At 42.8% G+C, this 27,312-nt stretch overlaps 2 protein-coding genes across 6 annotated transcripts in view; one reads left to right on the forward strand and one right to left on the reverse strand.

Moving 5' to 3' along the window:
• Positions 1–8,414, forward strand: part of PAN3 (poly(A) specific ribonuclease subunit PAN3) — a 75,446-nt gene extending 67,032 nt beyond the window's left edge. For all 3 annotated transcript variants that reach the window (XM_048492890.1, XM_048492887.1, XM_048492889.1), the window contains 4 exons: positions 55–184; positions 1,216–1,280; positions 1,965–2,103; positions 5,315–8,414. In XM_048492890.1, the coding sequence (XP_048348847.1) occupies positions 55–184; positions 1,216–1,280; positions 1,965–2,103; positions 5,315–5,455 (475 nt within the window). In that variant the 3' untranslated portion in view covers positions 5,456–8,414. The remainder of the gene's footprint in view (positions 1–54; positions 185–1,215; positions 1,281–1,964; positions 2,104–5,314) is intronic.
• A 3,946-nt stretch (positions 8,415–12,360) lies between these two features.
• Positions 12,361–27,312, reverse strand: part of FLT1 (fms related receptor tyrosine kinase 1) — a 122,797-nt gene continuing 107,845 nt past the window's right edge. The window contains exons 25-30 of one of the 3 annotated variants that reach the window (XM_048494632.1): positions 24,630–24,729; positions 23,275–23,380; positions 20,841–20,974; positions 17,480–17,564; positions 15,968–16,059; positions 12,361–14,365 (exon numbers count right to left, since the gene is read on the reverse strand). In XM_048494632.1, the coding sequence (XP_048350589.1) occupies positions 14,182–14,365; positions 15,968–16,059; positions 17,480–17,564; positions 20,841–20,974; positions 23,275–23,380; positions 24,630–24,729 (701 nt within the window). In that variant the 3' untranslated portion in view covers positions 12,361–14,181. Of the gene's footprint in view, positions 14,366–15,967; positions 16,060–17,479; positions 17,568–20,840; positions 20,975–23,274; positions 23,381–24,629; positions 24,730–27,312 lie in introns of all 3 variants that reach the window. The other 2 variants (XM_048494631.1, XM_048494633.1) reach the window with 2 other exon arrangements.

The raw sequence follows: 27,312 nt of genomic DNA on the forward strand, positions 1-27,312 counted from the left end.
CATCTTTCCAGAAGGCCTGTTCTGAAGCATCTTGTTAAAAATTGTTTGCTGTAGGTATTTGCTGACTGACCAAAACAGGCTTCGGAGCGTAAATGATATCATGCCTATGATTGGTGCACGATTCTACACGCAGTTGGATGCTGCCCAGATGAGAAACGATGTAATAGAAGAAGACCTTGCAAAGGTAAATTGTTTTCTCATGTGCTGTACACAGCAGTTAAGGTCAGCAGTGGTTACTAACATCTTTATATGTACTCTGTTTAATTACTAGATTTTCAAAAGGAATATTTTCATGTATAAAAATTAAAAGGACACACACAGGCTTAGCAACAAAGTTAAATGGAAGTATAAGATGCATTTAAAAAAAAAATCCAAAAGGGGCATGTGTTATCTTCTGGATCATTTTTGCTATCAAGTGATTTTTGTATTGCAGATTCGTACCACACAGATGATCTTTTGAAGCATGATTGGAAATTGCAATGTATTCTGGAAAAGGAGAGTTCGCCGTTTAAACAAACAAAAAATGCAGGGAACATGTTTTCCCCAAGCTTTATCCGGCACACTTGGGGAATGAGAGTTGCTAATTTATTGAATGTGACAGATACTCAATCTTATTTCTCTGTTCTGCCCAGTACTCTGATGAATCCTTAGTGACCAAACTCTGCCCCATTAGGAACACCATGGCTAAAGCCCCCGTGCCTGATAGCATCCTTTCCTTCCCTCCCCCAAGTGATGGAGCCAACCTAGACAGCAGGCAGACAAGTATGGTACCTGCCCAGTAGTCCTTCAGTACAATTGACACTCAACAGCTTGAGGCAGTCTGAGAGGTGACACCTGCTGGCCGGCTGGAGACATGGACAGTGTTGTGCATACGTATGCTGGGAGACAGGCATATGGTGGCTGAGGAGGAGGATTTTGCCCTCTGGGAGATGCCATTTAATGGAGCGTTCTAGATAACCAGGTCCTGGATAACAAAGTGTTGGCTGACCGTCAGTCTTTTCCAAATATCCCTCAACTCCTTCCTAGTTCTGTTCGAAGGTTATCAGTGAGAAAAAGTGTGATTGTTGAATGAGATGAAAGGCTAGTATTAGAAAACAAGGAAGGAAATTATGCAGCACTGTGTCTTGTCTATGAAACAGGTTGATCATACTGTTCTTGTAAGTCCTTCGGTTTCATTAAGTTGTGGAATTATTTTTTTAAAATTTTGTCTTCCAGGAAGTTCAGAATGGAAGATTATTTCGACTTCTTGCAAAATTGGGAACAATCAATGAGAGGCCAGAGTAAGAATTCCGTGGTTTCAGCATCCCATTGCTGTATGCAGGGAGCCAATGATACTGTGCACTTGCAGAGTCTATAATATGATAGATGAACTAGGCCGCCTTGAGCAGTTTTGTAGCATTCAGACCAGCACTTCCTTGTGTATAAATATAGCTTTAATGCTTTATGGCTTATCTGAATGCAGAGAATTTGCTAGTTCAACTAGTTTCATAAGGTCTTTGCAAGACTTCGAGCTTAATTTTTGAAATTCTAAACTATTAGTGCATCTTGGGAAGAGTGTTTTTTCTCCAAACAGCAGTAGATACTTTCCAAGAGCTACCCTGCCTCTTATGGGTCAGCAAATAATAATAATATTGGTTTTGATCCTGCCACGTAGTTCTGTTTGCTTTTGCACATTCTTTTGATGGAAGGGACCCTTCAGCTGATGCATGTGACAAGTTCATATAAAGCAATTCTTCAGGTAACAGCAGGCTTAAATGCCCCTTCCGCACATGCAGAATATTGCACTTTCAATCCGCTTTCAATGCACTTTGCAGCTGCATTTTACTGTGCACAACAGCAACATCCACTTGCAAACAATTGTGAAAGTGGATCGAAAGTGCATTATTCTGTATGTGCGGAAGGGGCCAAAGTGTGTCATGATGATGTGCTTTTAATGAGAGAATGAAAATTCTGTTTCATGACAGATTTCAGAAGGACCCAGCATGGTCAGAAACTGGAGACAGGTATCTTCTGAAGCTCTTTAGGGATCACCTTTTCCATCAGGTGACAGAAGCAGGTACTCCCTGGATAGACCTCAGTCACATTATCTCTTGTCTTAACAAGGTAAGGAAGAACTAAGCATTTTCTGCATTTGCCTATACATTCTGTGATTTGTCATCTTTCCTTTTCATCATCATCATCATCATCATCAACAACAACAACAATTTTATTTTCTTCAAATGAATGTGGTTCTTAGATTGGTCTTTGGATGGGGAACAGCTGTGAGGCCTTAGAATGTTGTGCACAGCAGCTGCAGCGCAGTTCCATCTCATACAAGTTGTTGATTCAAATGAGCGCCTTGGCGATTACATCAAAAAACCCTGAAATCTACATTTGAGAGACTTGTCTGGTCATGTCTAATTTGAAAGTATTAGCCAATCAGTGGTGATTCTCTTTACATTCAGGAGATTTTTACATTGTGGTGTACACAGTCATAACGAACTTTCTACTTGGTTTAGACTTGTGGGCAAATTGCTTAGTGTAGAGTTAACTTTTTTCAGTCAAAGACATTTTGATGTGTGTATATAATAATATTACCTACTGGCCAAGCAGTGGTGGGATTCAGCAGGTTCGCGACCATTTTGGCAGAACTTTCGGGTTCGTTAAAATGGTGCTTGTAAACAACCGGTTGTTAAATTTTGAATCCCACCAGTTCACGCAAGGCAAGACATTTTTCCATGCACTCCAAGGTGGTACAGCCCTCAGAGAGATCTGTACCTTCTTAGGTTTTGGGTGATTCAGCACAGGCCAAATCGAACAGGTTCAGGCCCTTTTTAAAAACGCTGTGAGAGGGAAGTTCCCACACAACTCGCCCCTTAAATGCATCTGACCCATTCTATTTGCCTGAACCCGGGGTTAATTGAAAGTCGCTAAATTAGCTACATTTTCTTTAACCCGGGTTTCCAACTACAGGAAGCAGGAAGCATTCAATTCCCACCCACCTCGTCCATCCACCATTAAGGTGGTTTCCCCAGGCAGCCATCATTAGACTGGAACTACCAAATTGCTGCCACAGCCAGTAAGTTGGGTAAGCATGGGGGGGGGCATTCTCAGTTGTGGTGGGTTTGCACGGAAACACAGTGTTTCCTGTGTGAACCATGCCACCTCCTGATGCCTTGATCCCCAGTAATACTGATTGGCGCTTGCACCCACTGTGCAAATGGTGGCACCGGCAACTGAAACGGGTTACATGAAGCCATGTTGCCTATGCAGAATCAAGCCATTGAGATAGTTCTTGAAGAAGATTGACGTGCAGCTTTGGATACCTCTTCATCTTCAGATCATTGTAAATTAAAAAATTTCCCTTTCCCATTGTTGTTGGGCGCTGGTCTCACCACTGGTGGTCATTTTATGTCATTAATATCTTAGCAACCAGAGTGGTTTTGTGGCAGAAAATAAAGCGTGTTGTTGGACCTTTGGGTTATTGGATTTCTCCCAACTTATTTGGGAAATAACATTATTGTAATGAATAGGTGGAGGAGGAGTCCTTCTCTGCTATCGCCAAAAAAAGTAGCACAGACATTGATAAGAACATAAGAACATAAGAACAAGCCAGCTGGATCAGACCAAAGGGATCCATCTAGTCCCAGCCTCTTCTGGCTACTGTCCTCAAGAGTGGCCCACCAGGTGCCTTTAGGGGAGCCTATATGGGTAGGATGGAGCACCGGCCTCTCTGGAGCGACTATTGCTCCTCATCACCTGGTCTGTTATTAAGGCATTTGCAATCCAGACTGTCAAGGAGGATCAAGATTGGGTAGCCATAAATCGACTTCTCCTCCATAAATCTGTCCAAGCCCCTTTAAAGCTATCCAGGTTAGGTGAAGCCATCACCACCTCCTGCTGGTAGCATATTCCAAACACCAATCACACGCTGTCGCGAAGAAGTGTTTCCTTTTATTAGTTCCTAATTCTTCCCCCAGCATTTTTTTCTAATGTATACCCCTCTGGTTCTAGTATTGGTGAGAAAGAGAGAAAAATTCTCTCTGTCCACATTTTTCTACCCCATGCATAATTCTTATAGACTCCCCAATCATATCCCCCTCCAGCCGCCTCCTCTCTCCAAATCTAAAGAGTCCCAAACGCTGCAGCCTCTCCCTCATAGGGAAGGTGCCTCAGTCCCTCAATCATCCTTTGTTACCCTTCTCTGCACTTTTTCTGCATCTCCCTCAATATCCTTTTTTGAGATCACGCGCTACACCAGAACTGGACACAGTACTCCAAGTCGCGTCGCCGCTTTTCACTGCACTTTTATATATGGCGCACACAATCTTATCGCAGAAGTTTTATTATCAATCTCCAGCACTTTCATGATCCCCAGCATAGAGTTTGCCTTTTTTACAGCTGTTATGCATTGAGCTTGACATTCCCGCATGGAACTATCAACTAAGACGCCTAAATCCCTTTCCTGGTTCTGTGACTACGATAGCACTAACTCTGTAGCGTAGGTATGTCAGGGGTAGGGAACCTGCGGCTCTCCAGATGTTCCAGGAACCTACAATTCCCTATCAGCCCCTACCAGCATGGCCAATCTTGGAGAGCCAAGAGGTTCCCTACCCCTGGTGGTTGTGAAGTTTCTTGATTTTTTTGCCCTCGTGTATCACTTTACATTTTGCTACATTCGAATCTGCATTTGCCATTTCTGTTTCACTCACCCCTAATCCTTATCAAAGGTCCGCTTGAGCCTTCTTCAGAATCCTTTGTGGTTCTCACACCACCCTACTATAACCTTGGGTATCATCTGCAAACTCCTACACCACCGCCACTCCACCCACCTACTTCTATGGGTCAATAGCCATGAATAGGTTAAGAGCACTGGTCCCCAAAATGGGATCCTTGGGGACAATTCAATTCCCGACATCTCTCCATTGTGAGAACTTCTTTCCATTTTACACCCAACTCTTTGCTTCCCTGTTTCTCAACCAGTTTCTAATCCAGCAGGAGTGACCTTCCCTCTTATTCCTTCATTGCTGAGTTTTCTCCAACAGTCTCCTGGTGAGGAACTTCTTTGTCAAAAAAAAGCCTTTTGGAAATCTCAAGTAGAACCAATGTCCACCGTTCACAATTCCTGTCCCACCACATGCCTGTTTACACCCTCAAAGAACTCTAGTAAGTTTGTAAGACAGGATTTGTCTGCAAAAGCCATGCTGACTCTTTCTCAGCAGGTCTTGCTTTTCTACATGTTTTATAATTTTATCTTTAATGATAGAATGTGATTATGTCAAACCCTGCAAGGTGGCTATGCATAAAACCTTATGTGCAATTTTTAAAATTTCAGCTAGATGCTGGTGTGCCAGAAAAAATAAGCCTCATTTCCAGAGATGAGAAGAGTGTACTTGTGGTAACGTACAGCGACCTGAAGCGCTGCTTTGAAAACACTTTTCAAGAACTGATTGCAGCCGCAAACGGGCAGTTGTAGTACTTGCTGGAAGCATGCCGGACATTGCTGAGAGTGGAACCTAACCCAATGCATAGAAATCTGCACTACAGCTGGGTCGCCGTCATCTCATTTCACATTTTGGGAAACAAACAGCAGGAGATGTTGCACTTCGGTCAGGTACACAGTTACTTGAAGGGAAGAATGTTTTTTGCTAACCCTTGAACTCTGGCTGCCATTGGAGGCTTTATCTGTGAAGAATTTATTTTAAAATAAAGGAACACATCAGGGCATGATGTTCCTGCTTTTATTTTTTTTCCCACTCGTATATGCACTAATTTTAATTTTTTTTAAAGACTTTTTGAACTTTGACGTTTTGCCACATTGGATACTTACTAAGGGAATCTCTTTGCAAGGACATTTCTAGGATAATCCTCTTTTTTGCCACTGAGTATACCGCAGAATTTATTCATTTTGATATTATTTGCACCCCAGAATACTATAAAGGACCATGTGAATACTTTTATAAAAACTGTGTTCTGTTAATTACAGCGTAAGCCTTGTAACCCTCTATGCATTAGTCATAGCCATGCCACCCCACTTTTGGTTAACCAATCAAACCGGAAGATGCATATTTTTAAAAAAATCAAGTGAAGTATAGAATTGCCACATGTAAAATCCCCCTTTTATCTGGTTGGAAGCTTGTTCCGGCTGTACCAATTGCACCGTTTATTTGGAACAGATAAGCAATCCAGAACTACCAGAAGCGTATCCAAATTGCTCCGAACACAACCAGCGCCTTTTAAATAAAATACCTGTTTGTATAGTTTCCTGCTAGTCAGATGCATTTACATTTATGCAATTTTTAATGGAGGGTTTTGGGTTTTTTAAAAAGAAATTGTGCTACAGGCCTGAGGTTTCAGGAGTGCATTCCTTTAAGTTACTTACAATATTTTTTTTTGGTATAAAGGTCTGTTCTTTGAACCACAGCTTTATTATGGTACTTTACACTGGATACAGATACAAAGACACTGTTCAGAAGATTAACTAAACACAGCAGTTGTCTGGCATTGAGAGCTTTTGAAGTTTTATAGCCTGATTCTGGAAGAATGGTGATCTGCTATTCCTTTTGCAGTTGCTGCTTAGCCCAAAGTAGAATTACTTCTGGTAATAACTCAACACACGCATATTCAGTCTTCAAGTCTGGACATTTTCCCCTGTGCTCTTCAATTTCTGATACTGGACCTGCCGTTGACTTCAAGCTTGGGTATTCAAAGGAATTTGTAGTAGAACACCTACACTTTGATACTGAAGACTGCCAAATATGTAGGATTTCCCCCCCTTGCTTAACACAGTGGTGAAGACTGTATATATATCTCTCTACATCCTTTCCCCCCACAGCACTGACTGTTTCAATTGCACTGGGTGCTCACCATGAAGAAAACGTGGAAATTCTTTCCGAAAGGTCAGGACTGGCTCCAAAAGCACTTACAACTGATGTACCTGGTTTTCTTTTTATTAGTATTCAATATTTGTAATTTCAGAGAAATTTTTAATAATTCTGTCCAGTTTTATAAGCTTTAATGATGACACTCCTTTAGATTTGCCTCACGGAAGCTCTTCATGGCGAAGGCATTGGAAACTTTTGAAAGGGAAGTCTCTTGAACAAACTTTTCGCAAGGAAATGTGTTAAAGCCTGTGATCGGCAGCCTCAGTCGATGAGCTTAAATGAAATCAATTTATCATTTAATCTGAGCAGATTTTTAAAAGGATCATAATGTTTCATATTCAGAGGAGAAAGGTTGCCACAATGTTGTTCTTTTTTTAACATTAAAAGGAACAGGGACTTTGAAATATGAACACGGCAAAACCAGTCTTTTATCATTAGCTCATGTATTTGAGGAAGAGCAGCTGTCTTTTATATGTTTTTTGGAGAAAAAAAATCATATTGTAATTCTTTTGTACAAAAAAAGTAGTACTTGTATTCTAGAAGAAATATTGAATGCTTAATTTATAAGTGGGTTTGAATGCCTTGTTCTCCTCCTCCTCCCCTTTTTTTTTTTTAACCGAAGTGTATCATCTCTTCTGTTGTGGGAATCTGGGAACCTTTTGACAGAGATTTTATTTATTCGTGGGACCAATAATTTTGGGACATGCAAGCAAAGGCAAAAAGGGGTAACGCAGGACTTCGATCTCATCCTCCCTACACCAGCAAAAGCTGCTTCTGAAAGTCAAGTTCATTTTGCGAACTAAATGTCATTCTGTTAAACGCGTCCATTAAGCTGGCCCTGCAGTTCAACTCGCACTTCTGGTGGACTTGGTTTAGAAGTATGCTTAGGGGAAAAAAAAAGAACAGTTATAGCGTGAGGCCAATAAGTTTCCATAAATAAATGCCATCCAGGAAATATTTGCTGTTTGGTCATGCATAGAACAGTGTGCCGTTTTATTTGTTTTTATTTGGTCCATTTTTGGGGAATTGTTTAGCTTTGGTGTTTTTTGGGGAGAGACCTTCTACTCAAATGTAATTCCATTTAAAGGCTGTCCAGAAACTGGCAAGTTCCATTCATAGGAAGAGTTGCGTATGTAATCCCTAAAACGCCGGAACAATTAATCAAACATCCCAAAGTATACACTCCTTCCTAAAGATATGGAAATCATTCTGACCTTTCCTAGTTTTACCATTGAAAGCACAGAAAGGACAACCTTTTTCCCAAATTATGTGATGCTAGTCATTTGTTTTCCGACCTGTTTTTTCTTTTTTTTAATTGCTTGTTTGGGTTTTGTTTTGTGTGTTTGCTACACTGTAAATACTTGGGGTACATTTTTTTTGGTTTTGTTTTGCCTTTGTTCTGGTAAAAGTTTAAATGTCAACTGCCTCCCCTAAAAAGCACCAGTATGTTACATTCTGTCACAATCCCACTGTGTTACCTTTTAATCCTGTTTTTTTTCATTCTTTTCATGTGTACAGCAGTATTTTTAATAAAGAATACCAGAAATAACAGCCTTTGTTGAGCACGTGAAATACTGTACATGGGAGGGGTATTCCATTTTGTAGCAGATTGAAACTGCATTCTCTAATGGCCTCCCCCCCCCCTTTTATTTGGTTTTGAATTGACGTCAGGGGCTGGAACAGTTTGAATCAAAACTAGGCCTAAATAAATCACTGAAAATCATACAGCCTATGCTATATACTAGTATGTGTACACTGAAGAGAACAATAACTGCACTCTCCCTTGTTGTGTGTGAAGTTGCAGATCCATTCTGCTTTTATCAAGTTAGTGTAATGCTAGAGGAGGCCAAACCCGGGTTGACGTGTTGCTCAAACCGTCTAATTCAGAAAATTATAGATAAATTATAGGCCTTGTCTTTCTGGATTTGAACTGTTAGCCACAAAAAAAATAACAGCATGGTGAAGACCTCTACCCCTCAAATTCCCTAGGATATATGTAAATGTAACAAGTCATAGAACTTTGTACTAATATATGCATATATGAATATTGTGTGCCGCCAAGTCTCAACCAACTCATAGCCATGGGATTTTCAAGGTTAGATTGACCATTGCCGCCTTCTGCATAGCAACCTCAGTCTTCCTTTGTAGTCTTCCACCTGAGTACTAGCCATGGCCAACCAGTCAGTCAGTGTTTGTGTCATGAGCCAGCCTCTGGGTACTCACCAGGACACACAAGAGGGACTCAGGCAGAAACTTAACTTGAGGACACAGTGCAGCCAGAGTTGGTTGCTCCAGAGGAAGACCTGGAAGCAGAGCCAACTCCCAGCCCTTCCCTGCCTGATGACCTGCAGGTGCAGGCGCCTGCAGATCTGTTTAGAGGGAATCCAGTGACCAGCAAGCTGTGCATAGAAGGCAGAAGTAGAGGCAGCTACTGCAGAACAGCAGAAGGAGTGCTCGTTTGGCAGCAAAGTATGAGAGAGGCTTACTGGAAGCCCCTGCATCAGGATGAGTACCAGTTCTCCCTTGCAGAATCCCCAGCCCCCTGAACAAGCGCTCTCTTATATAAGCCCTCCTCAGCTGTGAGTTTCTTGCTTTCTGCCTGGAGTGCAACAAGTGTAATAAGCCCTGTTGCTTCTGTGTGCCTGGTCTACTGCTGAGCTCCAGCCTGTTTGCCTGATCTCCTGTGCCGTGACCTGTTGGACTGTGACCTGACTACGCACTGCCTGCCTGCAGCACAGTATGTGTCTTGGATAAGTTAAGTGGTAATCTCTTTTAAAACATAGTTTTCCACTGCAAGTTTGTTTTGCAAATTAGACTAAAATCAGTGTTGTTCCAAGTTTACTTGGTGCTCTTTTCTCAACCAATCCATGGGCACCAAACTGATTTCAACACTCTGGCAGATTTTCTAACCTATCTGACAGCCTATTGGAAGTGTTTCGATTGCATTGCTCTGCATCACTGCTTGGGCTTCCTTCCTGCAACTGGAATGCGCTTTTACAGGGGAGGTTCTCAGGACTGGATCACACACATGACCAGCTCAAGCCCATTTCCTGCCACCAGTGTCCTCCTGTGTACCTAGTTTACAAGGTGCAGCACCTGTACAGTCATCTTGAAACAAGCAGCAGCCAGGTGTATTGGGAGTTAATGGCCGAGCAACAGTAACTGGCCACTTCAAATGCGATAAAACTTTGGAGTCTAGCTTTTCTTTAATCACCATAACAATAGCAACTTCCCTCGTTGCCTTCTGCTTCCTATAAACAGCAACAATCGTTTCAAGCTGCGGGATGCTGGAATCCCTGAACTGTTGATATCTGCATCTGGGAAGTCCTCTTCAGCGAATATGGAGTTGATTGCATGATCTCTGGAAAAGAGTTTGGCAACTTTTATTTCTTTATATCTTGTCTTTTCTCCCTGATCGGAACTCAAGCAGCTTTTCATGATGTTCTTTCTTCTTCCACCTTATTCTTACAGCTACTACTTTATGAGTCAGGTTGGGCTGAGACAGGCCTAGGGTTACCCAGTGAGCTTCCATGGAAGAGCACCAATTTAAACCCAGTCCTGATCACTCCACTCCCTATACCCTGACTGCCTTACAGTCAAGTAGCATTTGAAGCTTACAGTGTGGAATTTTTCCTCTGGAGCAGAGACAAGCCATGCTGATGGTCATTTCAACTTTTAAACATTTTTTGTCCTAGTTTCGGGGGAGGGAACCCTTTTCAGTTTGACACATTCTGAAGCTGGAAAAAGGTCCCGTGGGCAGGAGAGAATTCACTCAACCCAGTAACTTGGTGGTTACCTCTGGAAACAGAAAAAGCATCATCCCTCCATGAATGCTTGAAAAAATTAAGAGCTATCATGAGGAGACTATTCATGAAGGCCTCCCCATGAAGTCTCCTGTTCAAAACAGCTGACCAGCATCTAGGGTTCCCAGATAAGTATGATTCTGTGCTGAACAGGGAGATAGGGTCTTTCTGTCTTGTACATGAGCTTCCCAAAGCTTATTTGTTAGATCTTGTCATAGCCTTCATGCAGAGGCGGAAATACCAGGGGACGGGGGGCATGTTGCACCGGGCAAGCGTCTGGGGTGGATAATCACCCTCCTCCTATAGCGGCGCCCTTCAAGATGGCCCCACTTCATCCCATCTGCCTATCTTTTGATAAATAGGAAGCAGTTGCAGGTTGGAGATAGCAGCCTGTCTCTTTCCAAGCTGAAAATGGCCTGGTGGGAACTACATTTCCCATGAGAACTTGGGGCTTTCAAGGTCTCGTGGGAAGTATAGTTCCCACCAGGCCATTTTCAGCCTGAAGGGAACTGGCTGCATCTCCAGCCTGCACTGTTTATCGAAGGTAAGAGTGTGGGTGGGTGGGTGGCTGCGGGGGGGGGGGGCACAGGGGGATGGAAAACACAGAGTGTGCACCAGGCGTACTCTGGCCCAGCTATGTCTCTGCCTTCATGATTCCTGCTGAGAAGCTTGAGCCGTCTCCCTGCTTTCACAGTCCAAAACACTGGGTTTGGGGACTTTGATACCATTCTGTTGGGGACGGGAAAAGAAGAAAATTTCACACACAGGCTCACCCAAAACCTTTTACTCTTACACAAGTAATTTCTTCTCTCCTTGATGATAGCCTTTTTAGTGATTTGACAAATACTTCTTCTATACTCTTCATTTCTTCCCATCATTTAAGAAGCATGTCAGTGTCTCATCTTGTATCTGGCTGATGCATGTACCTTAGAGAGAGAGAGAGCAGCAGTGGCGTAGTGGTTAAGAGCAGGTGCACTCTAATCTGGAGGAAACGGGTTTGATTCCCCGCTCTGCCGCTTGAGCTGTGGAGGCTTATCTGGGGGAATTCAGATTAGCCTGTGTACTCCCTCACACGCCAGCTGGGTGTCCTTGGGCTAGTCACAGTTCTTCAGAGCTCTCTCAGCCCCCCTTCCTCTCATGGTGTTTGTTGTGAGGGGGGGGGAAGGGAAAGGAGATTGTAAGCCCCTTTGAGTCTCCTTGCAGGAGAGAAACGGGGATATAAATCCAAACTACTCCTCCTCCTCCTCCTCCTGTTGTTGTTGTTGTTGTTGTTATTATTATTATTCTCAGAAAAACTTGCAGCTTGGTGGCTGCAACAGACTGTGTGAATTGCCTTTACTTGAAGTCTACTAGTTGAGGGGATAGGAAAGCTGTGATGATTGATTGGTGGTGATGGTGGTTTTCCCCTATGCCAGTCATCATTTGAAAGTTATTCACTGAACACTATGTAGAGTCTCAGCCAGTTACTTTTTGAAGAAGGATCCCCTGCTTGCCCTAACTAGAAAACAACATGGATTTAGTAAATCTTCATGAATTTATGACCCTTGATCTCCTCCTAACATATTGTGACCACATGGCACTTTCAGGGAACTTATTTCATGTTTGTGCTTCAAATTAAGTCTGGTTTATTTCCCAAGACACTTCTGTGTCGTGACTATGAATCTGCCAGACAAAACAACACAGTCTCAAGCAAGACATAGAAAACAACTTTATTGGAAGACTTTAGAAAATCTGTGTTCAAAATAGCTCAAAAAGTTAAGGTGCAGGTGATACGATTTATTTACATACTGTTATCTATAGGAAAAGAATTTCAAAATTACAGGGTTCATTAAAAAGAATCCATTAAAATGCATTCGATGGAAATATAAATAATTTTATATACAGATGCTAATGCCCAGCTTAAAGATGCACAAACCTGCTCTTAGCTTCATAGTTTTCAGTAGACAGAGCATATTGGAAGATGTTTTAAAAAACTTTCATGGCCAGAATCAACTGGCTGTTGTGGATTATCTGGGTTGTGTGGCTGGGGTCTGGTAGTTTTTGCTCAAAACATGTTGCCTACATCTGGCTGGCAACTTCAGAAGCATGTCACAGGAAGAAACACTTCTTATCGTGACATGAAAATGCCAGCCACAGAGGTGAGTGGAACGTTAGAAAGAAAAACTATCAGCCTATGACCACACTGTCTGGTTGTATTGGAATATCTGACTTGTTATGTTGCTTGTATGTAGAAAGACCAAAGGCTTCAGACCTACAACTACGTAAATGGAAATCATTCTCAAATATTCTTACTACTGCACCAAACGTGTTCTGTTGGCCCTGAGAGCGCTGTGTCAAAGTCTCATTGACCACTGATTTCCATGGGAATTTTGTCATGACTGACTGCAGTTGGGACGGAGTAGCTGCACTTAGCTGCTTTTCTAGGTCAGATATCTCCGTGGCCTTGGCCTTAAATAATCACTTTGGCTTGCTAATATACATTCAGCAAAAAGCTTGCACGTACTTCTGCACTGAGTATTAGAACTATCACCAATCTTGTTGATATAGAAGTAGCCATGAATTAACACGGCCGCCATTGCTGCTGGGGAAGGGATAGCTCAAGCAAAGCTGATCCCCTCCTTCAGGTCTGACGAGGCCACTGCCAGGCCCACGAGACTGGCCCCGCACTTCACGCCCTGACATCACGTGATGCGGGGCCGAGTGGCCTATATAAGGCCAGGCCCTACCTTACCATGCTCAGTCTTGCCAGAGTATAATTTAATTTCCAGATTTCAGGAGGGGGACAAAAATGGTATTAAACCAGTATTTTTTTTAGCGTGACTCAACTTTCTGAGGCCATACTGTAGAGCTATATGGGTCTAATAACTTCATCTTTGTACTCCTCCATGATTACTGGATAAATAGCGTTTGCGGATTTTGGTAGTATTTCAAGCTATGCTCTTGCAAAGTTGTAACTAGCTCAAAGAATTATGACTGCACAGTAGAGATGCATGACAGACTGCTGCATTGAACCAACACAAAAATGACTTCCGCTGCTTCCTTCGCCCTGAACATGGTTTAAACTGCTTTTAAGGTGTTTTTTTAAAGCACTCATGGGATTTAAGAGAAAACGTGTCTATAAGAATACTCACATAGATTTTTGGGGGGACGAGGGAAAAATTCTCTCTTGAGAATGGAATAGATGAGTGTGGAAGCTACGTGTGAACTGATCTAGTAAATTCCCCATCTCAGTTCCCTTGTATGGGAGCCGCAAAGAAGCTGCCATTAGAAATTCAAGGAAACAGCATCTCCCTCGTGCATCTATACAAGTATCAAGCCTCTGAGACTGGATCAGAGATGGAGCTACAGTACGGGGGAGGGGTACGTGAGAGTCATTCTGTTGTTCAGAGCGAAAGAATGTGCTGTTATAGGAAGCAGCAAGAACTCTGTTTAAATGGAGAAGATGAAGAGGGGACTAATCAAGCAAGGGGCAGTTGCTCTTCAGTTGCCAATGTTTAGAGATCCCCATAGATTGTTTAAAGAACCACAGAATTATAAGTGGGAGAAGGGAAAGCTTCTGCTACCTTCTTTTCCCACATGGTATTGCCCCAAGGAAATGGCCGAGTCGCGTCGCTGATGTGGCCACAGCTGAAACTGTATAAGTTTTGCTTAGTGCTGTCCATAAACACTGAGTCCTTGCTTCTGCTGGCAGAGAGGAGGCTGTAAATAAAAGCAAATTCCCTTTAGATATGTGATAAATGTTCAAGATAGATTCCCTGCCACTAGTTTTATGAGCACGCAATGACTTTTTAAAAAACCCAAACTTCTCGGCTTATAAATACATAAGGAGATTTTAAAAATGAAAAAAAAAATCAATTAAAAAACCAAAATCGACCAGGAGCAGCATTTTCAAGGTGCTTCTTGCACTGCAACTGGAGCGAGGAGGTGAGAAGGTCGTGATTGCTGAGGTAAATCATATAAAATATGGTTTACTTTACATGTACAATTTGGAAGGGTGCACTGTACTGCCTTCCCTTCAGGGAAGATCTGTTTAGCCATCATGATTAACACCTATCAATAAAGCAATACTCAGAAAACACCTTGAAGAGTGAGTTTCCTTAAGAAGTTAATCCAAGGTCTCACACTAGAAACAAAAATTATTCCTGCCATTTTTGACCAATAAATCTGATCCTAAGCTTTAACACCCATCTACTACTTAAAAACATCAGTTAGAACTTTATAACATGGAACTATGATAAAGGAGCAATTAAGTGCTGGCTAAGGATGAAGGCAAAAAAGTACAATGGCTACCATATTTTCAATGAGTTTCAAAATTAAAGACACTCATGCAATAAGGCGTAATAAGGGAGCTGCCTAGTGAATTTGATAAGGGGATAATGCAGCAAAATAACATCTATTAGGACAACTCCTTCTGGGCTGCTGCTGAAATGCAGTTTCTGGTTGCAAGGGCAAGCCTATGTCCAACCTCCAGCAGTGGCGTAGGAGGTTAATAGCTCATGTATCTAATCTGGAGGAACCGGGTTTGATTCCCAGCTCTGCTGCCGGAGCTATGGAGGCTTATCTGGGGAATTTAGATTAGCCTGTGCACTTCCACACACGCCAGCTGGGTGTCCTTGGACTAGTCAAAGTTCTTCAGATCTCTCTCAGCCCCACCTACCTCTCAGGGTGTTTGTTGTGAGGGGGGAAGGGCAAGGAGATTGAGTCTCCTGCAGGAGAGAAAGGGGGGATATAAATCCAAACTCCTCCTCTTCTTCTTCTTCTATGGTATTCCCACAATATGGTAATTTTTGGTATTGTAATAACCTAAGGTTCTAAGCGAGGCACCCAGAGACACCTTTCCTGGCATGTACCAAGTCTTTTTAGAAAACAGGTAGGACCAGGTAGGGCTTTTGCTTCTTCTTGGTGATCTGATTGGCTTCACAGGTTTTTTTTAAGTTGGTCCAGAAGCATTTGTATCCCTTTTTGAAAATATCTGGACATGTCTCAGAGTACAGACAGCACTGCATTCGAGAGACACCTTTTCACCCAGCTACTTTGACAAAGAAGTGCCATTGAACAACTACTGAATTAAAAAAAATCAACATGATGTGCTAATTGAGTTTGTGGGGCAATATTGAAATGCAGATTGATATAAACCATTATTTAAACAAAACCAAGAGAATTGGGGGGGGGGGAGGAATAACATGAACTTCATAAGGAAGATGAAAATGGATGCCTACAGCCTCGAGATAATTTTCCAGTGAGCCACTTCTGCCCCAGTTACATAGTTTGTAAATGAATAGCGTAGCCTGACACACATACCCAAAGAGTGTTTGCTTTTGTTTGCTGCCTGTCCATGTAAAACGTTTGAGCCGTTCTGAAGGCAGCACCAGTCCACGGTCTGCTTGGTAACCCTGAAACAGAAAAAGAAGAAGAAGATGATGATGATGATAGGCATTGATTGAAGTGAAGAACAGACATTTGCTGCAGACCCAGAAAACCAAACAAGAATACAGAAAAAATGTGATTAAAACGAGGACTGAAAGCTGGCACAACAAAGCTCTGCACGGCCAATTTCTGGAGAAAATCAAAGACAAGGTGGATAACGAAAAGACCTGGCTGTGGTTAACAACTGGAACTCTGAAAAAGGAAACTGAATCCCTGATTTTAGCCTCCCAAGAGCAAGCCATCAGAACAAATTCGATCAAGGCCAAAATCGAAAAATCCTCAGATGATGCAAAATGCAGATTGTGCAAAGAAGCAGATGAAACTATAGGTCATGTCCTCAGCTGCTGCAAAAAGATTGCCCAGACTGAGTACAAACAAAGACACAACTCAGTGGCCAAGATGATCCACTGGAATTTATACAAGAATTACAACAACATAAGAACAGCTAAGAACTGGTGGGAACATTGTCCAGAGAAAGTAATGGAAAATGAGAAGGTCAAGATCCTGTGGGACTTTCGAATCCAAACGGACAAATCCAAACGGACAAAGTGTTGAAACACAATACATCGAGGACAAGAAAGTGACCATCATCGACATAGCAGTCATCGACAGCAGGGTCATTGAAAAAGAACACAAGAAGGTCACTAGATACCGCGATTTGAAAATCGAGCTTCAGCGTCTATGGCACAAACCAGCTGAGGTCGTCCCAGTGGTAATCGACACGCTGGGCGCCATCCCAAAAACACTAGGGCAGCACTTGAAACATCTTCGAATTGACAAAATCAACATCTGTCAAATTCAGAAGGCAGCCCTGCTAGGATCCGCACGAATACGCTGATACATTACAACTTCCTAGGCCTCTGGGTGAGGCTCGAATTGTAATGAAGGCCAACAACCAGCTAAAGATCTGGCAGCTGTGAAATCTACAATAATAATAATAAAAGCTGCTCTACTCGGCTCTGCAAACATTTTACGCCAATACATCACGTCTTCCTAAGTTCCAGAGTGTAACTTGAAGCGGATAGAAGGCCAACACCAACCAGTGATCTGGCGGTTGTGATACAATGTGTTTGTTGTTTTTGTCAATAATAATAATAATCATAATCATAATACAGTTCCATCCTTTGCATGTGCAAGTTTGGAACATTAGATGCAGCTCTTTTTAGATGAAACTCTGTTGTTTTTAATGAAATGTGGCAATTTAAAGGGAAAGAAAACCACACCCATCTTGCTGTTCTTTCTCCTTCTCAGGAGAACACACAGGAGTGAAACAGTCTTTCTATCTTGGCTACTCAACTTGTTTCTGGTTCAGTGTGGAGATCTCTGTAGCCCCTGATCTTGAGGTAGTGGCCCATAAAAATATAAACAGTTTCAGAAATGTCTTACATCAAGTCCAGATCTTTCCTTGGGTGACAGCTCCTCAAAGGTCTTGACTCTCTGCGGTGGTTTCATTTTGAAGACATTAACATATCTTCTGAAAACAGCAGGTGGAGGAAAAAGCTTTTAAGACAATTTCAGAATCAATCATCCATTGCTGCTAGCCTTGTATTCTCCCTGCTTATGGACACCTGCATACTCTTAAGAAGGCCAATATAAGCTTGGCCAAAAATGTCAGAAAATGTCTAACTTGACTTCTGAGAAAATACACAGGCAACACAGAAACAAATTGCCACAATGAAAAAAAAATGTTAGGCACAAGAAAACTTAAACATGTTGCAAATGAAGACTAGAAAAATGTTTAATAAGTGTAAATAGACAGTAAAGTATTCTTGGCAGCATCTTATCAATTAACCTTGTAAATTTACACCAGAGGCGTATCTAGGAGAAATGGAGCCTGTGGGCAAAACCTGAGTTCCCCCCCCCAATGAGTGGCCACCCTCCCCCACTGTGACCAAACAATTATTTTTTTACACCAAGTCGTTTCAAAGTCACCATCACATTATAGAACACAGCAGAAATAAAAAAAATTGAAAATGTTTTCAAAATGCTTTTAAAATGTTTTATTACTACTGTGAAAACATTTATGGTGTTGTATCCAGTTCCCCCAATTGGGGGAAACAGCATTACTTTCAATGTTATTTAAACTGGGGACCAGATTCTCCCTTTAAGGTGGATTTAAAAGGAGAATCTGGGCTCCCTAGTTTAAACAAGTGATGCTGGAATCCGCACAGCATCATTTTCAAATGGTGTTTAGGAAGCCCAGATTCTCCTTTTAAATCTACCTTAAAGGGAGAATCTGGACATCCAAACAGCATCATTTTCAATGGTGTTTAGGAAGCCCAGATTCTCCTTTTAAATCTACCTTAAAGGGAGAATCTGGGGCCCCCAGTTAAAACAACATTGAAAGTGATGCTGTTTTGGGGTGGATTCTCCCCCACCCTGAAACAGCATCACTTTCAATGTTTAAACTGGGGACCTCAGATTCTCCCTTTAAATCCATGCCAAAGGGGGTGGATTTAAAGGGAGAATCTGGGGGAATTTGAAGGGTGCCTGTTGTCAGGGGTGCAATTATTAAGATAGCACCACCAAAATTTCAGAGCATCTTCAGGAGACACTCCTGATGATGCCACCCAGGTTTGGTGAAGTTTGGTTCAGGGGGTCCAAAGTTATGGACACTCAAACATGTAGCCCCATCTCCTATTAGCTCCCATTGGAAACAATGGGGATGGGGCACCCCCTTTGGGAATCCACAACTTTGGACCTCCTGAACCAAACCTCACCAAACCTGGGTGGCATTATCAGGAAAGTCTTTCAAAAAAATCCCTGAAATTTTGGTGCTGCTAGCCTAAAATCTGTGCCCCCTGCAGGCCAAAAATGGGAAAAACACTAAGAATTTTAAAAAACCCACAAATGGACCTGCATTTCTAGCGAGGCCCCCACAAGGGGGCGCCCAGGAACATTTGACTCCCCATGTCTCCAATGCAGATACACCACTGATTTACACTAATATAAGGTGTTAATAGGAACCACAGAAAAAGTGGCTTGTAAGCAGCAGACAATCCTTTAGTTTGGAGAGGAGGCGGCTGAGGGGGGATATGATTGAAGTCTACAAAATTATGCATGGGGTAGAAAATGTTGACAGAGAGAAATTTTTCTCTCTTTCTCACAATACTAGAACCAGGGGGCATTCATTGAAAATGCTGGGGGGAAGAATTAGGACTAATAAAAGGAAACACTTCTTCACGCAACGTGTGATTGGTGTTTAGATAATATGCTGCCACAGGAGGTGGTGATGGCCACTAACCTGGATAGCTTTAAAAGGGGCTTGGACAGATTTATGGAGGAGAAGTCGATTTATGGCTACCAATCTTGATCCTCTTTGATCTGAGATTGCAAATGCCTTAACAGACCAGGTGATCGGGAGCAACAGCTGCAGAAGGCCATTGCGTTCACATCCTACATGTGAGCTCCCAAAGGCACCTGGTGGGCCACTGTGAGTAGCAGAGAGCTGGACTAGATGGACTTTGGTCTGATCCAGCTGGCTTGTTCTTATGTTCTTATGTTCTTATGTGTGATGCTGTATGTTATATAAAGAAACATCATATAATTACAAAAATGACTACAACAGGGAGAATCACTGTTGTTGGGTATTAGTGAAAGCTGGTATGTCAGCCAAAATGTTGTGGCATGTCACTCTTGACACACATGTCATAGGTTTGCCATCACTGACCTCTGTTCCCACAGAAGTCAGCTTCTGTTGTTCGGCACCACTTCCGCACTTGAAACCGTAAATACCTTTATTGTACTGATTACAGTTCCCATTTGCCTGTTTATGGTAGGAGACCTCCAGATAATTTCAGCCCTTGCCTACTGATATTCACCTAATCTGCAGGTAGAACCTAAAGCTGAAGGCGGGATTGTCCTGGGAAGAAAAATTAAAAAGAAAAAGTAAGGTCTCATCTACTTACAGGAAGTTCTGACCAAAAAGTTCCTGGAGATACCTAGAGGTGATAAGAGTAGCTCTAGGAATCACCAGAATTCTACTGTCAAAACTTCCTCTAAGTCTAAGTAGATGACACCTTACTTTTTCTTTTTAGTTTTACTGCCCCCAACACTCTCACCAGTTGCCAGACATTGCTTGATATGCTTAGTACTAATGCCTAGTACTAATGCTGTAGCACTACCATTTCCTACAGAACTTGATTTTGGCATGTCCTGTCTGTGAGCTTACGAGGTCATCTGGTCAGACTAAATGGCTAGTGACTTACATTAGATTTGCTGCTCCATGTAAACAAAGAAATATGATTTGTTGAATATTCTTTTCAAGGTCTCATTTAAGATAAATTATTGATATCATATTGTTTTAGAGAGATTTTTACCTTGTCAGTCAACCTTCCCTTCAACTAAAAATGACTGAGGACCCTGTCTTTTTATTTCCTGCCTAAGACTATATAATAATGGTTCAAAACGTAGAAAGATTTACAAGGAATTATGGTGAGGGGAATAATAAAAAATTTACACACAACATGCTGCATGAATTTATGAGAGGTCACCTTTACAATTTTTAAGTCAGACTAAGGTTTTAAAATCTTTGCCTCAAGTGTCCCCAGAGACGAAGCCTAGAATCTACAATCTGTTTACCCCAGAGAGGTCCTACTGAACTGGATGTCTTAGGATCTGATATGTAAATTGGACCAAAATGCTGCAGTAAAAAAGACTAGTTTACCATCTTCTGCACCACTGTGTTGCAATTTATGCTACCTACCATCAATTGCACATAAAATATTGCAGTTTATTTTCGATTTACCCAGAATTTTCGGTGTGCCCAGAATTTAAGGGTGGTGCTGATTCGTCTTCATTCCTTTGAGGAACAGATGAGGTGGAACAATCAAATCCAGAATCCACTGATAATATATTCAGGGGGATATAGTCTTTGCCACCCTAAAGGCACAAAGATATATCAATGCATACAGGAACAGTGCAGAAATAATATAGAGCATACATATATCCCTGTGTTAAGTAGGTTAAAAGTTGGCTGGCCAAAAGGCCGTAATAATAAATTAACTAACTAGGTTAAAAGGTTTCATTTACATATTTTTAGTATAATCCTCCTCTTAGAGAAGTCGAGGTATAGTATTTAAACCCGTTTTGCCCCTGGTCGCAGAGAGGACCTGGGCATGTTGTCTGTTAAATGTCATTAAATTGCTTCCAACTCATGGTGACCCTATCAGTCAATGCCCTCTAACGCCGTTCTGGCATTAAAAGCCTTTCTCACATCTTGCAAGAGTGTTCTTCAGCGGACCTACACATTCCCAAGAATCACATAGTACAGCCCTGATCATACTATACATCGTCACATCAGTGGCAAAGCCACCAAGGGACAGGGGGGGTTGTACAATGCACCGATTCTGGTCACGTGGGGGTGGAAAAATCCCCCCGCTGTCCCCCCCGGCACCCCACCCCCTTCTGCGGCACCCCCCAGGGCACACACCCCCAGGGCACACACACCCTCACTTACTTTTAGGAATGGAACATCCCAGAGAAGAAGCCTGCCTGCGTTGCCTGGGCCTGGTGGGAACTACATTTCCCAGGGGCTTCTTTGGCCTGCTCCTTTCCTAAAAGTAAGTGGGGTGGGGTGTTGCAGGGGCCGTCGGGGGGGGGGGGGAAGCCAAAGTGTGCACAGGGCGCACTCTGGCCTAGCTATGCCTCTGCGTCAGATTAGATTGATGGTTTAAATGCTCCCCAATTTCCCATACTTTTTGCTTTCCAGAGGTGGGGACTTGGATTTATTCACTTAATTACTCACCAAGTGGTGTCATGTGGTTTCCCACCTGATACTATTCCATCAGAGCTGCATCACATGACTTTTCTGAACACGGGCGGTCTTAGTGATTCTGGAGTATTGGGGAAAAGTCCAGGATAGGACCAAGAATCACTGCCATCACCCCACCAGGGACTAGCAAGGGGGAGTTGTCAACCCTGATGAGTGGGCAGAAGCTGTGGCTGGAAGCTGGTGACTGAAGCCCTGGACCTGGCAGGCTTGAGTGGCGGTCTCCACAACCATGCAGAACAGAACACAAAATGAGCTGGGCATGAGTGGTGGCGAGAGGAGCTTGCTGTTCTTCATTTCTCCCTCTGCCAGTGGGTGGGTGGTTTGGCAGAACCCCTGTTATCCATTGGCCAAGATTGCCCCTGATTCTGAATGTGGCTGAGCTCTTGATAGGATCAGAGGCTAATGCAGGCAGATCATATGGGCAAAGGTGGCTTATCAGACCCTGTAAAAAGCTCCAAGAAATGCTACAGCAGTATTTCTTAACCCTCAACCTTCCAGGTATGATACAGCGAGCACCTAGGCTAGGGGTAGTAATAGAGTGTGAACAACTTTATTTTAAAATTTTAAATTACAACAAACAAGCATTTCTTTGAACAGGTATGATATGCAGTTGCCATGTCATAATTACAAGAAAAATAAGATGCATGTCCCATCTTATCATACTTAAATAGTTCATAAACTGGAATTCATAAACCATAGAAGGGTCTCCCAAATACACCCTATCAACTGTTGTTACACCTCACTGGATGGACCGTTCTTTCATGTTTCCCCGAAAATAAGACAGTGTCTTATATTAATTTTTGATCCCAAAGATGTGCTATGTCTTATTTTCAGGGGATGTCTTATTTTTCTGCTCCACAGCTGCATGCTCTGGTCGACGGGCATGCTTCCAAACAAAAACTTTGCCACGTCTTACTTTCAGGGGATGCTTTATATTTAGCACTTCAGCAAAACCTCAACTACGTCTTATTTTCAGGGGATGTCTTATTTTCGGGGAAACAGGGTAGTAGTTGATATATTGTAACTATGTTTGTACAAATTTCTATACTTTGCATATTCACATATACTTATAAATAATGATCTTCATAATAATTATATACTACACCTAACTCGGCTATTGTTGAATTGATGGAATTTTTTTTGCTGCTTCCAGACTAGAGCCAATATAATTCTGGCTGCAATAATTAGATTTCATAACAGAACTTCATTCTGTATTTTCAAACCAAGAGGGACTTTCCCTATTAGGTAGATCACTGTGTTAAAACAAAGATATAACCCAGGATATTCACTGCCACTCAAAGTATTAAATTACAGAACTTCTGTATTGATGCACAAGTCTCCCAAAGGTGGGAAAATACCTGACACAAATCTGATTCTCCTGAAATCTTAGCACAACTTTATTACTTACCTGCTGAACATTTGCCTGCAGTAGATCCCCTAATTTTTTCACCAGCTCTGAGAATCTTGGCCTTTCGTTGGGATCACTTTGCCAGCAGTCCAGCATGATCTCATATCTGCCCAAAGCAAGTATCTTATGAGTCCTACTTCTTCTGTGGCTTACTTTATTTTTATTTCTTTATTTAAAACACTGGTATACTGCCTCTCCACCCAAACTGGCCAATTTCACCAAATAGTTTTGTCTTCCTAGAGACAATTCATAAATTCTTCTCACACATCCGGGGGGGGGGGGGGGCGTGCTGAACACAGTGACGTTAGAACACAACAAGGGAACATATTAGGAGCAGGGTTCGAACTCCTCACAAGAACACTGGTGTGTTTGGAATTTCAGCCCTGCAATTTAAAAGACCTGCTTTGTGGCTGTGAACACAGGTCTGGAAGTGTGTGGGAAGAGTGTGATAAAATCTTAGAAGCTGGCAGGGGTGGGGGTATCACAGAGATCCCTTCTGCACATACAGAATAATGCACTTTCAATCCACTTTCACAATTGTTAGAAAGTGGATTTTGCTATTCTGCACAGCTGTAAAGTGCACTGAAAGTGGATTGAAAGTACATTATTCTGAACATGCAGAAGGGGTCACAGTCATACAGGAAGCGATGCAACAAGGGATTCCTGTTGGGGCTGCTTCCTGTTTTCAACAAGTTTGAGGGTTCCTTTGGAATTGTAATACACCCCAGAAAGAAACAACAAAACTGTTTTTAGCAATTAGAGTAGAAGGTGGGGGTGGGAGAGAATAGCTCAGTTGTAGAGCAATATTTGCAGGCTCAAGCTTTGGCATCGCTGGTTAGCAAAACTCCTTAGAAAGATCTTGACCTTTGAAGAGCCACTATCAGTAACATCAGATGGCTCCAGGATAAATGGACTCCTGAAAGCCCACCTCTGGCATTATTCTCCAGGTACCGGGGGGAGGGGGTATGCTGTCAGAAAGGAATACACACACACACACACACCATGCACGGATGAGCATATAGAGCTGGCTTATGCCAGTTCTGACCACAGGTCAGTGCTGGGAAATATTTCTTGCTCGAGTCTTTGGAGAGACACTGATGAACAGAGTACACAGTTTTGGACAAGACCAGCTGATTGATTTGAAGGATAAAAGAATATTTGTGAATATCATCAGTGTCCCTACAAAGGAAAAAATAATTGGGGCTATTTGCAGCAAGCAGGGAGCAGTCACTTTCCCCTTCTGATGTTCCCCTTCTAACTCACCCACCTGCCCCCAGCAAAGCTTTTGGAGTTCTTGTTACATACATGCAGTGGTTTATTGGGGCTCACGCCAAAACAGTGTTCCGCACCCTTACGTTTCTGCTGTTGCAAAATCTGGGGCTTTCATTCGTACACCTTCTTTTAACTTGCTGAAAAAGTCTTCATCTATTTGAACACCTGGGTAAGGAGATGCACCTGAAAGACAAGAATATTTAAAGTGTAATTATCTCACTCACTAGTTGCTAACAATTTTCAACATTCGCAGCATACGAACATATAAAATGAGCATTTTTTTCCCTATTGTATTGTTGAATGCTTTCACAGCTGGAAAAAATTAGTTGTTGTGGGTTTTCCAAGCTGTGTGGCTGTGGTCTGGTAAATTTTTGCTCTTAAAGTTTCACCTGCATCAGTGGCTGGAATCTTCAGGGGCATGTCATGGTGAGATGTGTCTAGGGCAGTGTTTTCCAACCTCTTCGCTGTCACGGTACCTTTGACCTCACTCTTCATATCTCACGGTACCCCTGCCATCCTCCCCCCACCTTCCCCTCCCAGTTCCCCTGCTTGCCACCCTCCACCTTCCCCTCCTAGGGTGAAGGGAAGCACGGGGGGTGGGGGGCGGGAAGTGGCTGCCTGGGCCAGCTCCATATCCTTGCTGGTGCCGGTGGGAGACACTGCAAAAGTGAGGGGGGCTGGTAGCATTGCCGCGGTACCCCTGGGACATGCTCACGGCACCCCAGGGTACCACGGAACCCTGGTTGGGAATCGCTGGTCTAGGGACCTACAGAGTGTGTCACACAGAGAAACACTATGTCATGCCTCTGAAGATGCCAGCCATAGATGCAGGAGAAACGTTAGGAGCAAAAACTACCAGCCAGTGGCCACACAACCCAGAAAGCCCACAACAGCCATTTTTTCTAATTTATTGTTCTTTTGCGGACTATGAAACATGGGGAGTTTTATATGGATTGTGCTTCAGAATTATCATGTATTTGAAAGGAACCAGCCATTTTCAAGAGCATCCAAAACTAAGGCAGTCAGTGAATCTCTGAGCGTAAAGCCTTCTAATATGAACTTTCAAAGCAGTATCCTGCTTTCGCACTTGGGACAGCCAGCCTCCCTCAGACTGGAAGGTTGTGGCTGTTGCTCCTGACACCTTCTTCCTCTGAATTTTTACCTCTGTTCCTTTTGAGATGGGTGGATGTTTCTTTGAGATGATGGGACGCTAGCTTAGTGAACACCATTAATTTAAAATAAACCCCTTGTATTTTCTATATCCTCTCTCTGAGCTAACATTTCCATCTGGCCATCCTTTCCCAGGGTACTAAGAGTTAATTCAGAAGCAAGAACTTCCCCTCCCCACCACTGACATATCCTAGACTACCCCAAAGACTATTTGTCTAAGGATCTGCATGCATGGTCTGACTTCCTCTGTTGTTGTGTCTGTCTCTCCAGCCATTCTTCTTTGATGAATGAAATTGTTGTTTCCTTTACAGGATGAATTTTTGTATCCTACATTTTGCTTTTTTTTTTAATCCTCACTCAGCATTTTCATCCCAGATGCCCTGCTCTGGTTCATGCTGAGACAATGCTCTTGGCATTTGTTTGCCTGTGAGCCGCATTGATCGGTGCAAGGAGGAAGCATCTGGAAATGGCAAAGGCCTGGCACTCTGTGATCCAAGGGGTTATTGTGACTGGCTGTATTGCCTTGGCACCCCCCTCGCCTGCTCTCATGCAAAGAGCTGTGGTTGACCATTGCAGTGCTGAGAATATCAACACTCTACAGAACTTCCTGCTGGGCTATTCTTTGTTGTTGTTGACATTTTTTAGGGCTGTTTCTCTTCTATATATTCGAGGTAAGCCAGAAACTTTGTTAAAGCAGGTAGGAAATACCACCAAAGAGGTAATACTGTCTGGAATCAAATCCTGAAATTCCTAAATTCCTTAAACTCTGCAAATAGGGTGATTATTATATATTCTCTTACTACTCTCAGGAAAGGTCAGGAAAGGTCCCACTAGTGATAGTGTTCCAGCCTTGGTGGAACCCTGCTGGGTGTGTGGTTAGAAACCAGCAACATAGATCTACCTGAAGAAAGACAGAGTGATCAGGAAGGCAATTATGGGGTTAAAACAAGGAAGGAAGGGATTTAAAAAGGGAAGTACGAGGCTGGAGTTACCATCCAATCAGCACTCCAGCTCTTGAAGGAAGACCTCCAAGAGCCAGGAAGCTATAGGTACATCCACTTCCTCTTTTTTTTTCTGCCATCAAGTCAAAGCTCTGCTTGCAACCTGAGTTTAGTCCTGATGGAATTTGGTTTCAGGTAGCAGGCTCAAGGTTGACTCAGTCTTCCGTCCTTCTGGGGTTGGTAAAATGAATACCCAGTTGCTGGGGTAACCATAGTCTATCAAGTAAACATTGTAGTGTAGCATCACCCTATGGGCATCGCCCAGCACCTGCACAGAGGACTACTGTTACCTTTACAGGATCTGACATACAGAGATCCCCATTGGGGTTTTCAAGGCAAGAGACATTCAGAGATGGTTTGCCATGGCCTGCCTCCATGTCATGCCCCTGGTATTCCTTGGAGGTCTCCCATCCCAATACTTGCCATGGTGGACCCTGCTTCTGAGATCTGGCAAGATCAGGCTAGCCTGGGTTATTCAAGTTAGGGCATCTCCTCTTTAGACTGGACTTCAAAAGTCAGAGAGAGGCCAATGAGGACAAATTGGTCTGGGCTCTAGGCAGCAGAGGACCCAGCTGGGGGAACGAAGAAAGATGGG

This window comes from Sphaerodactylus townsendi, linkage group LG04 (assembly GCF_021028975.2).
Source record: "Sphaerodactylus townsendi isolate TG3544 linkage group LG04, MPM_Stown_v2.3, whole genome shotgun sequence".
Taxonomy (NCBI): Eukaryota; Metazoa; Chordata; class Lepidosauria; order Squamata; family Sphaerodactylidae; genus Sphaerodactylus; species Sphaerodactylus townsendi.